This window comes from Mercurialis annua, linkage group LG8 (genome assembly GCF_937616625.2).
Source record: "Mercurialis annua linkage group LG8, ddMerAnnu1.2, whole genome shotgun sequence".
Taxonomy (NCBI): Eukaryota; Viridiplantae; Streptophyta; class Magnoliopsida; order Malpighiales; family Euphorbiaceae; genus Mercurialis; species Mercurialis annua.
In genome coordinates this window covers 32,306,356-32,319,510 of record NC_065577.1, presented here as the reverse complement: position 1 = coordinate 32,319,510, position 13,155 = coordinate 32,306,356, and the positions used below count along the sequence as shown (strand labels likewise).

At 41.6% G+C, this 13,155-nt stretch overlaps 1 protein-coding gene across 1 annotated transcript; it reads right to left on the bottom strand.

Annotated features, from left to right (window-relative positions):
- Nucleotides 1–7,535: 7,535 nt before the first annotated feature.
- On the bottom strand, nt 7,536–9,271 carry LOC130014970 (uncharacterized). The gene is made up of 3 exons (XM_056104161.1): nt 9,127–9,271; nt 8,057–8,842; nt 7,536–7,983 (listed from the first exon to the last, which is right to left on the bottom strand). Exons 1-3 carry the CDS (start codon nt 9,269–9,271, stop codon nt 7,559–7,561), a joined length of 1,356 nt encoding a protein of 451 aa, XP_055960136.1. The 3' UTR covers nt 7,536–7,558.
- Nucleotides 9,272–13,155: the final 3,884 nt, after the last annotated feature.

The following is a 13,155-nucleotide window of genomic DNA, read 5'->3' as shown; positions in this document are numbered from 1 at the left end:
CATGATCATAACGTCTATTAATCCTTTTACATCGTCCTCAAAAATAGGATTCTAAAGCTTCAATCTAGCAGCTAAAGTGATTGCCTCCCCTAGTGTCAAAGCTTCCATTATAGCAGGGGAAGACACATGAAGAAACCGACGGGCTATTGAACCAATGACTTCCCCAAATTGATTTCTGGATACACAAGCATTTGCTCCTGATGGATATCACACCCGAAACAGTACCAGAAGACAACGACATGACGCAGATCCAGAACGGATAGGACCAGTCGCAGGTCCTTGACCCAGTACTTAACAGTAACTAACTAATAGCTCGGATAAGTCAAGCTTCCCTGAAGATCAGGGATAATGACGAAGAACGTCTCATCATATCTAGAAGATGAGATCAGAATAAAGGAGAAGACTCCTAGTACATCACAATGACTATGGTGTATATAAACCAAGCCCTAAGTCAGGTAAACCTAATTTCACTCATATTCACTCTCAACACTACTCCAAGCTATCTGACTTAGGCATCGGAGGGTATTCGAGCCAACACCGGCTCGAATCCTTCTAACCTATTTCCTTTTGTAGGTTGGATCAAACTCAGACCGGCAGTTCAAGAACCATTATTTGGCGCCGTCCGCGGGAACGATCAGTTCGTTTTCTACGTACTTAAAAATTCTTAATTTTGGTTTCTTGCCGAGAGAATGAATAACGAGGAAGAACCACCGCCACCAGGAGTGGTGGTAACGACGGGAGCTCTTCCCATAAGCAGCGGCCCAATTCTTCCCCCTATAGCTAGCACCGGAGGAAGAATTGCACTAGGAGTCAACCTCACTCCCCCAACAACAGGAGTACCGTACGACATTACTCCACCGCCCCTAAGAAGGGGAATTTCGGGACAGACGCAGTCCCCATGGGGTTATTACACCCCCAGTATCAAGCACCTCTGTCGTATCCGCAATCAGGATGGTACCCAGGATATCCTCCTTGGAGTTATCCCAGTTACCAAGGATACCAAAGACCAGTCCAACCAATTCCGTTCCCGTCGTTAGACACAGAAGGGACGGTGACATCAACTACAACTGTTCCGCCATATGTACCGCAAGGCGTACCATTGCCTCCATTGTACCATGAAGCAGTAATGAAAAGTGTTAATGATTTTCAGGATTACTTGGTGGGACTAGCCAACCAGTCAGCAGAATGACATGCAGGGAAGGAAGCACAACCTACGATCCCAGTGGAGAGACGCAGACTCGAAGCCCAGACGCAAGGTAGAGGAGCGAAAGAAGGAGCGAGGAGAGGGCGATCTGAACCAGTGCCTCAGCGAAAAGACGCAGACAAAGATAAGGCGGATGCCCGTCCACAGAACAAAGAAGGAGAATTGGGGAACAAAGAGAAGGATGCAGGCGCAGAGAAAACAAAGAGCAATCGGATCTACCTTGACGATGATCGCGTGTCCAAGGAGGCCGTATCAGCGCAGAAAAAGAAGAAGGCCGGAGAGAAAGACAGAGAAAGCCACTCCTCAAACAAGAGAAGAGGAGCAGAGGAGCAAATAGACATCGAGGAAAAGATCAATAACGCAATGAGAAAATTTCGAGAGGAAGGAAAGGGAGGAGACGAAGACAAGGAGGACGAAGACTCACCCCTCAAATCTGAAATTCAACTGGTACGGTTCACTTCGAGATTTAAATTACCAACATTTGACTCTTTTGATGGAACAGGAGACCCGAAGAGCCACATCTCTAAGTTCAAAACAATTATGATGCTACAAGACGTGACAGACCCAATGCTCTGTAGAGTGTTCCCAGCAACGCTGCAGGGTTCGGCACAGAAGTGGTACTCACACCTCAAAGCTGGCTCAATCGGTTGCTTCTCTGATTTGGCCACAGGATTCAAAGCACGTTTCCGGACTAACATTCCCTTGCAGAAAAATTCCAGTGACTTGTGAAAGTGCAAACAAGGAGACCAAGAAACACTGAAGAACTTCGTCGAAAGATTCAATAAAGAGGCAGTCCAGATCGAGAATCTCAACCACGACACAGCAATAGAGGCTATGAAGATGGGAACCCGATTCGAAGAACTCCGAGACAAAATCCTGATGAAAAAGCCAACGACCTTCCAGGACTTGATGCTGATAGCACACAAATATGTGGAACTAGACGAAGCAAGGAGAACCCTAACAAAGCAGTCGGAGACAACGAAGCAAGACAGCCCCAAGTACCGAGGAAAGAAGGAAGAAGAGAGACCTCGGACACAGAGATTTGGAGGACTGAGCAGACCTTACGATTTCACGCCATTGAACCGAGCCCCAGTCTATATACTCAACTGGATGAAACAAAATCGAGTACTGTTCAATACCCCCAGAAGAATGGACCCAGACAAAGAACGGGACAAGAGCAAGTATTGTCGTTTTCATGAAGGTTACGGCCATGACACAGATCGTTGCTGGGACCTTAAAAGAGAAATAGAACAGCTAATCCAATCCGGCGTGCTAAGAAAATTCGCCCATGAAAAGACAGGAGAAAAAAGGAAAGGAGACGCCATAGAAAAAGAAGAACAGACGAAGAAAGCCAAAGAAGTCGCAGGGGTAATACATGTCATCGATGGAGGAGACCCTTATAGCAACTCCCAAAAGAAGAAGAGGAACCGAAGAGGCTCTGCGACGATCTTCGCAATCGAAAGGGAAGTAACACAAGAAGTCTCATTCGGCCCAGAAGATGGCGGACATGTGCGAGGACCTCATAATGACGCATTGGTGATAGAGGCGGTCATAAGAAACCACATGGTTAAACGTATCTTGATAGATGAAGGAAGTTCGGTGAACTTACTAACCCTAGAGGCCTTCAAGGAGATGAAAGGATCAGTTACTGATTTACGAAAAGCGTCTGTCCCACTCATCGGACTCGGAGGAAAGCCGATACGGCCAGAAGGAACTGTGAACCTGTATGTAGAGCTAGGGGAGAAGACCGAAGGGCCACTCAAGAAACTGCATGCCCAGTTCAACGTGGTGGATCTACCTCTAGCATACAATGGAATCTTTGGCAGACCTTTCTTGTACCAATCAAGCGCGGTAACCAGTATTAGGTTACTGACCTTAAAGATGCCTACCCCAGAGGGAACAGTGGTAGTAAGGGGAAGCCAAGAAATGGCCAGGGAATGCTGCATGATAACAACGAAAGATAGAGAAAGCCTACCAATTGCCACTTTCCCAGGGATAGTCGTAGACAAAGAAGAAGTAGAAGGCGCAGAACCAGTCGGAGACATGGAGGACTTCAAAATAATTGCAACCAAGATAGTGAAGATAGGGACAGAGGTCCCAAAAGAAGTAAAAGAAAAAATACAGTCCGTCCTAAAGAACAACTCAGAGTCATTCGCCACAGAGCCAATAGAAATCAAAGGAGTCGACCCAGAAGTGGCTTCACACAAGCTAAACATAAAACCAGGGAGCAGACCTGTGGTGCAGAAGAAACGGCGATTCACAGAAGAAAGACAAAAGGTCATCGCAGACAAAGTTAGAACATTGGAAGCAGCTGGTTTCATCCGAGAAGTGTTTTACCCAGACTGGTTAGCGAATGTTGTCCTAGTCAAGAAGTCAAATGGAAATACCGAATGTGCGTGGATTTCACTGACTTGAACAAGGCTTGTCCAAAAGACAGTTACCCGCTCCCAAGCATAGACCAGTTAGTAGACTCAACCGCGTGCTACCTCTTGTACAGTTTCGTAGACGCAGCGCAAGGATACCACCAGATACCCATGGACAAAGAGGATCAGGAGAAGACCTCCTTTGTAACAGACCAGGGGACGTACTGCTACAACGTCATGCCCTTTGGACTGAAGAATGCCGGAGCAACGTACCAAAGATTGGTCAACTTCATGTTCAAAGATCAATCAGGAAGGAATGTAGAAGCCTACGTGGATGACATAATTGTGAAGAGCCTTACGGAGGAGACACACGCCCAAGATCTAGAAGAAACCTTCTCAGTCTTAAACAAATTCAGAATGAAGCTCAACCCAGCCAAATGCGCCTTCGGGGTCAGAGCAGGTAAATTCCTAGGATACCTGATCAGCCAACGAGGCATAGAAGCTAACCCCGAAAAAATCCAAGCTATAGCAAACATGAAGGCTCCGCAGAGCATCAGAGAAGTGCAGAAGTTGAATGGCCGTGTCACAGCTCTGGGACGCTTCATCTCTTCATCGGCTAAAAAATGTTTACCATTTTTTAAGCAACTAAGGAATATGAAAAAATTCACTTGGGACGAAGAGTGCCAGAGAGCATTTGAAAATCTGAAGTCTTTCTTGACCCAACCACCACTACTGAGCAGACCCATCGCAGGAGAGACGCTATACCTATACCTCTCAGTAGGGAAGGAGACAATCGCATCTGTCCTAGTCCGAGAAGAAGGGGAAGAACAGCAACCTATCTATTATGTAAGCAGGACACTTAAAGGCGCAGAGCTCAACTACCCAACCATCGACAAGTTGGCATTAGCAGTAGTGGTTACGACAAAGAAGCTCAAACCGTACTTCCAAGGGCACACAGTCATCGTCCGGACAAACCAACCTTTACGCAAAGCTCTCCATCGTCCAGAAACATCTGGAAGGCTAGTAAGCTGGTCGGTACAGTTGGGAGAGCACGATATAAGGTACGAGCCAAGAAAGACGCTGAAGGCACAAGCACTGGCAGATTTCGTCGCGGAAATGACTGAGAAACCCCCTGACGCAGTCTCAGAGGACATAACCTGGAACCTGTTCGTAGACGGAGCCTCCAGTGAACAAGGCGCGGGAGCAGGAATAGTGTTACTCGGACCTCAGAAGATAGTTGTTGAGCATGCAGTGCATTTGAAGTTTCGAGCTACTAACAATGTGGCAGGTACGCTAACACGCAAATATTTTTTCCTTGCATATAATTACTTAGACGCTCATGTCTGCCTGATGATGTAGCAGAATATGAGGCCTTTCTAACAGGACTCACATTGGCAAGAGAAGTAAAAGCAGAAAAGCTGAGGATCCACAGTGACTCCCAGCTGGTCACAAGTCAGATCTTGGGCCAATTCCAGACGAAAGATGCAAATATGGCGAAATACATGGAAAAAGCGAAGGGGATGCTAAAGGAAATAGAAAGGCATGGCGGGCAATGGGAGATAATCCCAATACCCAGAGAAAGAAACACACGGGCAGACGCCCTGGCAAAGGCAGCTGCGGCAAAAAGCCCCCTGTATCTCTCACTCTACATGAAAGAGGAGAGGATGAATCCCATAATAGACGAGGAAGAAATTTTACCGATCACAGAGATGGATTCCTGGATGCAACCCATAGTTGCATACTTGAATGACGGAACAGTCCCAGAAGGGAGAGCAGAAGCAGCCAAACTAGTGCGAATATCGGCCGCCTACTCCATGATAGAAGGTACCTTGTACCGGACCTCAGTCACACACCCATGGTCCAAATGCATTTCAGTAGAGGAGGGAGCCTATGTACTGAAGGAAATCCATGAAGGAGATTGTGGAGCGCATGAGGGAGCAGCCTCTCTGAGCAGAAAAGCATTACTCATGGGATACTATTGGCCAACCATGAAGAAAGACGCAGAAACAATGGTGAAAAAATGCGACAAGTGTCAAAGATTTGGCACTATCATAAGAACTCCAGCAGCCCACCAATCAGCAATTGGAAGTCCATGGCCTTTCATGACATGGGGAGTGGACATACTGGGACCATTCACCCCAGCCAGGGGACAAGTCAAGTTTATTGTGGTGGCGGTGGACCATTTCACCAAGTGGATGGAAGTACAACCAATGAGCACCATAACGTCATAGAAGATCATCAATTGGCTTTCAAACGAAGTCATGAGCAGGTTTGGGACACCACACACCCTAGTCACAGACAACGGGAAACAGTTCGATTGCGCAAAGTTCAGGGAATACTGCGCCGAGCTAGGGATCAACTTGAAATTCACTTCAGTAGCACACCCGCAAACCAACGGACTCACAGAAGTAACTAACCGCACTATCCTGTCTGGAATCAAGAAGAGACTCGGAGACTTGAAAGGGAGATGGGTAGACGAACTATACCATGTCATATGGGCTTATAGAACAACTCCCAGAAGGGCCACAGGGGAAACACCTTTCCGACTCACTTACGGAACAGAGGCTGTCCTCCCCGTAGAAATGGGAATGCCCACACTAAGGGTACAAGTCATAGACGAAGAGCGCAATGAAGAAACATTGAAGCTGTGCCTGGATCTACTAGAAGAGAGAAGGCACCAAGCAGCCATACGCGCAGAAGCTTATCGCAGACAAATGACTAGGTATCACAATGCCAGAGTCAAAGAACGAAGTCTGTCAGAAGGAGACTTAGTCCTTCGAAAAGCAGAAATAGGGAAAGGAGCGGCAGGAGTAGGAAAACTCGAGCCCAACTGGGACGGTCCTTACCGAGTCACGGAAGTCGTAGGAAAAGGAGCGTATAGAATAGCTCAGTTAGAAGGCACACCATTGCCTAGAACCTGTAATATCGAGAATTTGAAGAAATATTTCCAGTGAAAGATGTAACAAACGAATAATGAATAAAGTTGCATCTCGTATTTTTTCCATTTTTAACATATCCTCTAAATTATCATGCATGACCATGACTCAGTGAATAGACGCAACAAAAAGCAAACAGAAACAATATTCATAAAGTATCGAAAATGTTCAGAAATGACAGAAAAAGGAGAGTTTCCCATGAAACCCTCCGAGCAAAAGAAATAAAAGAACAGAAGTGCTACAGCAAAAGTAGTACAGAAATTAGAAAGCTAGCTAAACGGCCCAACAAACGGCCAATCACTCTTCCTCTGGACGGGTCGCTCCCTCCTTTGGACCAATCGTATCTTCCGGAATCTTGTCCTCCAAAGTTTCCTCGATTACATCAGAAGCTAAGGGATCTTGATCCTGAGCATCAGAAAGATGAGAGTCTGGGACTAATACCAAGGCCGTCTCTGACGCAGAGGATTGACCCAGAGGACCCTTGTCACTACCAGCATCTGGGTCAGAACCCGATAATTTCTCAGGAGGATCTACAGCATCTTTCACACCTTCGCTGATAACATCAGAAGGAAGCACCGGTGACACAGACAACCCAGCTTTCTTGGCAGCTACCTTAGCCGCAACGCGTTGACCCAGAGCCCGGAGGTCAATTGACAGAAACTTGTTGATGTCATAATCTGGATAGTCTTCACGTACTATCTTGATCACTGTGGCACAAAAGTCAGTCAAGCACCCACTCACATAAATATTTGCATCCCTTTTGTTGTTCTGCTGCTCTTGAGACAACCTCTCACATGTAGCCTGAAGCTGCAACAAAGTAGCTTCACGGTCAGAAACTTTCTTCTCTAGGATCTTGACGCGATCCAGGGCTGTTTGATGCTGCTTGTTCAGCTTCGTCCTCTCCGCGAACATAGAGTCCCGTAATGAAGCCATCTCTTTCTCATGCCTCAACTCCAACGCCGCAGTCTCCTCCACCTTGCGACGGACTACGACATTTCCTTGAATAAGCTGAAAACAAGAAAATAAGGGATGAGGAAAGAGAAGACACTAAAAGGTCACAAAGAAAAGAAACCAGAAGAAATGAATACCTGCAACAAGGCAGAATCAATCCGGTCACAAGCACCTGACCCAGTACAACTGTCCCAAACTTCCATATCCTTCGGAAATTGCACAAATTGAGAAAACAAAGCACCCACCTCAGAAGAAGAAGCTGACAGCCCCTCAACATTCTGCTCCAACCACTCTCTAGGATTGGGGCAGGCATCTAAATTCTTCTTAAGGCGTTTCGCAAGCCCCTGTCTGGTTCGTTCACGGATATCACGCCCTTTCTTGCTAGAAGAAGCCGGCAGTCCAGTCTCAACGCCCTTCTCAATCTTGACAGAGGGACGAGGAGGCAAGGACGCAGGACGAGACCCAGTAATGACAGCAGAATCATCATCAAAAGTCAAAGTCAAGGCATCAAGAAAGTCCTCCCCCATTCCTGCACAAGGCAACACGCATAAATAAACATCCAAATATAATAAAAGCAAAACAAGGACTAACAAGAAGCATACCCTGAGACGCAGACGTCAAATCTACAAAAGATAGAGGTGAGGGAGAACGGCAAGACTGGGACAGGGTACCATCACTTTCAAGAGGCCCCTCAACCACAGTACGAGGAGGCAACTCAATATGAGGAAACTTACGGTACAAGTACCTATCCACTAAGTCACAACAATCAAATAACTGAGACTGGGCATCATCCACTAAAGAATCTAGGGCTTCTGAGTCAGTAACGCATAGGGGAGAAAAAGATAGGGACTCAGACTCATCCACCCAATCACAGGGGAAGTTAGCAAAAGCACTGTCGTGACCCACAACAAAGAAAGAACGTTGCCAACGCTTAGTAATCTTTGGCAGAGCGTCAATCAGACGCTTGCCTCGATGAGCAGCCAAACGATGATAAAATTCATTACTCCTACGCGTTATAAAGAAAAGCTCATTCAACATACCCAAAGAAGGAGACAGGCCTTTGTCACAGACTAACTCAATAAAGCAACACAATAAAGGAATCCCATAGTCTTTAACAAAAGACTCAATCAAAGGATCTAAAGGGAAACGTAGCCCACAACGGAATTGCTCCTTATAAACGATTACCTTGCCATCTCCCACATTCTCATTAGCACTCATACGAGCACCGCAGACTGAAAGAGAATAAGCCACCGGAATACCAAAATCATCACGAATTTCACCCAAAGACTCTCTATCAATATTAGTGACGAACGAACTTAAAGAATTACGATAATCAACGGCAGCGCCGGATGAAGGGAGAGACACAGAAGACCTAGTACGAGTCATACCTAGTATGGAAAATCAAGAAAGTAGACGAAGCTTACCTGGAAACCACAAGGAAGAAAAGTAATAATGGCAGCGAAGAAAAGCAAGAAAATTTCAGAAGCAATCAGCAAAGAACAAGATAGAAGAAAACGAAAAGAAAAAAAGGAAATTTAAAGAAGACCTAGGTAACCGTGACAGCAGTTACTAGGATACAAACGTGGCGGACATTCAGGAACATGAAATGATGGCAGTTTAAATTTTGAAAAACGAAATTGAAAAGACAAGGGAGGAAGCAGTTACTCCTAACGGGCAAAAAAGCAAAGGCGTACCACGAGAAACAGGCCCAAACGAATGGCCCGGACCAACAAGCATAAATACTTGAGAGACACAATCTTTAGGGAGGGATTAATGATGGATATCACACCCGAAACAGTACCAGAAGACAACGACATGACGCAGATCCAGAACGGATAGGACCAGTCGCAGGTCCTTGACCCAGTACTTAACAGTAACTAACTAATAGCTCGGATAAGTCAAGCTTCCCTGAAGATCAGGGATAATGACGAAGAACGTCTCATCATATCTAGAAGATGAGATCAGAATAAAGGAGAAGACTCCTAGTACATCACAATGACTATGGTGTATATAAACCAAGCCCTAAGTCAGGTAAACCTAATTTCACTCATATTCACTCTCAACACTACTCCAAGCTATCTGACTTAGGCATCGGAGGGTATTCGAGCCAACACCGGCTCGAATCCTTCTAACCTATTTCCTTTTGTAGGTTGGATCAAACTCAGACCGGCAGTTCAAGAACCATTAGCTCCTGTCTTTGATTCCGCATGATAAGCTCCATCAAAATAATCTTGAATTTATTGGTCAAAGGAGGAAACCAATGAGTAATATATGAATGATTCACGATGGTATTACCTTGCTGAACAACTCGAGTACATTGCGGCTGGGACATTGAAAAATATTATTGCATCTCTCAACGCTTTGCGTAACTACTAGAGGATCAGTATCTTCATCCTAAAACAAAGCTCAGACTGCTTCCGCAAAAGGACATAAAAGGAATATATGGACCGTGGATTCCATATTGTTACAGCAGGGGCAAAGCTCAGACTTCTCTAGTAATCGAACATGAATGTTACCATTTGACACAATATTGTTATTAAGAACTTTCCGAGCAAAAACTCTAATAATAGGAGGCAATTTCAGTTTTCAAATTGAATTTCATTTGATGGAGTTTGAATTCTTAAATTGATGACTAAGATTGCTTGATGGATATAAAACTAGGAGTAAACTTGAGAGATGGTAAGCCGACTTGACAGAGAAGTTTTCGGCCTTAATGTAGTTCTAAATTAACTTGTCTTATGCCCCTGCAAAACTAAGTGGGAGAGTTAAAATGGTGTTGGCTTTTTGAAGGAAAAAATCATATTTTACCAGATCCGGATTCCACAAATGTATTAGCGAATTAATGAGATCAACAATTCTATAAATGTGACCTGAAATGTTTGCTGAAGAAGATACCGAGAAAGGGTAAGCGGTTGGAAGCCATGGATCTTGACGGATTAAAATATCATGAATGATTAAACATAAAGAAATATAAAGAGTATATGTGAACTTTTTTCCATTCTAATTTAAACAATTGGCTAGAATTGAAATTGAAAAATAAAAAATAGGCTAAATTGAAGATTTTGAAAGGTGGGGTTATAAATGAAAAGAATAAAAGATGAGATATTTCTGGATTATTAAGCCCCAATTCTAAGTGGCATTATAACAATACTTACCTTTTATCAATATCTATTGAATTTTGTATAAATTAGTTCATGGCATAATAATTATATAATGTGATGTAAGAAGTCATATTTTAATTTTTGTAATGTTAATATTTAAGAGTTAAAGAAACATAAATTAACTTACTCCTTTGTCCCGTCTAAAAAGGGACATATTATATTTTTGGACGTCCCATATAAAAAAGCCATATCGTTTTTTCCGTGTTAATTTACATTGAACTCTCATTTTTACCCTTTTAAAAATCTTCAAATACATTAAATAAAAATTCAATTTACAATGTTTTTGATTTATTATTATTTGTGGTTCCAAATCATTATGTAACCTTATAAATAGTTTTCTACTTGTCTTATTAAGTAAGAATAAAAAAACATTCGTATTTAACAAAAATTAAAATGAACATAGCAACGAATGAAACTCAAAAGGCAGAGATAAACATGTCAAAGAATGATATGAAAAAGCTAATGATTGATTTAAATCATCCACTTAGAGAAGATGGTTTCATTTATATATCTTGCTCAAAAACATGACCCGGTTATCATTAAGATGCTGAAGATACATATGCCAAAAACTTTCAAATGAGACTCAATGGTCAGCGTGTTGTCAAATGTAAGAAGATTATGTCTAATATTATGCAAGTGATACTAAATATTGTTATGGTATAGTAGTATTAATATTTAAATAAATATAATGTTTAGATTTTTATTTAATTTATTGTTACTATTATCTTTACTGATTTTTAGTTATATTTGTCGGTATTTATCGAAAATAGTCTATATAATTTTAGTAACGAGATGTGAACAAGTTCGAGCACGAAACTGCTTATGCAACTCCATTGAACAATATGGCAAAATTAATAAATTAATTCAAAATTTGTGGTTCTTTTGAATCTTTTAACTTCTTTCATACTTAAAAAACTTATGAAAATTTAGAGATTGTTGGTCTAATAATTTCTGATCAAATAATATATAATAAAATTGCAATTAAAGTTGTTACTATTCAACCGTGGCAAAAAGGATTCAGGACCATCAACTATAAATGAATTAATATGGCAAATGATATGAATTTTAGTTTAAAATTCAAAGTAACTTCATAAATTAATATAGTAAGTGAAATGAATTGACACGCTCGCCTTAATCTTTCTTTACTCATATGTGGAATATAATAATTAATTCCTCCTCTGAGTTTTATTATCTCAATCATGCAACCTTGCAATATCAAATAAAATAGAATTTAAATTTTTATAAGTTAATTCTTGTTGAAGAGATTGAATTGATCTAAAAAAACAAGAACCAATATATGCAAATTAGGACTATTAAGAGGTTGAAAACGTAATTGAATATCAAAACCATCCTTTCGAGCTTCTTGAAGAAATTTATCCTCATTGGACTTTATATTAGGTCTTGCGTTGTCTTGTTAAATGTATATGACCCTTGATCTATCTACATGCCATTTTGTTCGAATTGCAGGCAAAACTTTCTCAATCAAACAGTAATGTATTACATCTTTATTCACATTTTCGATGGCCTTTGTTTCTAAGGTTCCAGCAATTTGATATTTGCTATTTCGTTTTGTCGGTTCCTTAAAAATAAAAGGATAAATACCAATCTTACCAGAAAATATTTCGTCTGATGTTCTGAAGTTCGGTCGAGCAACCACAGTTAAAAACATAATCTTTGTAATGAATCTTTTACTTTTACAAGTACGTAGTGGTTCGATTTCATGAAGATAAAGGTAATATTTTTGCAGAACGTTTGTCAAGTAAAAATATTTCTCATCATTATGCACATAATCATACATACCAATGAATAAAAGCATTGAGTTAATGGTGTCTTGATTAATCATGTAAATATAAAATTTTAGTCTCGTCTTTTTATTGTCTTCGGTTAAAAACGGCTTCAAAAATTGGAGTGGGCTTTTATTTCACCTTCTTTAATTCGTTAATGAAGCGTTGTTTTTGAAATGTTTAAATCAGTTGACATTCTCCGAATAATTGTGCGATCTCGAAGCGGAATTGAAAAATTTAATCAAATTCTAATACAACTTGTTTAGAGCGTGCTAAAAGGTTCTCACAAACATCAACCATCAATCCATTTTCCATGCAACTTTCACCCTTCCACCAAATGTTACACATTTATTATCAAAAAATTGTGATGCTACTAGAGATATCACTCCCTTTTTACGATTCCATTATCACTCTTCACAAGTAGAGATTGAAAAATAATATTGCGTCGAGTAGTCGTCAAACACTTTTGTGATGTACCATTGTGAATAATATTTTAGGGATCAGCTTCAAGTGGTGCATTATCATGGTATTATGATATCTTTCATTGTCACTATGTAGTTGTTCAAATGGAATATTTAAATCTAATCTATTGTTTGGTATTTGTTAACAAGGAATGTTTAAGTAAGGAAGATCATTGGGTATTAGGAAATGTTTAAATCCGGTAATGAATTGTTATTAAAGGTATTTTCAAGTTCATTTGACATTTTTTTTTGTAGGAAATCAAGTTTGGAACAATTTGATTAAGAGCATCCACTT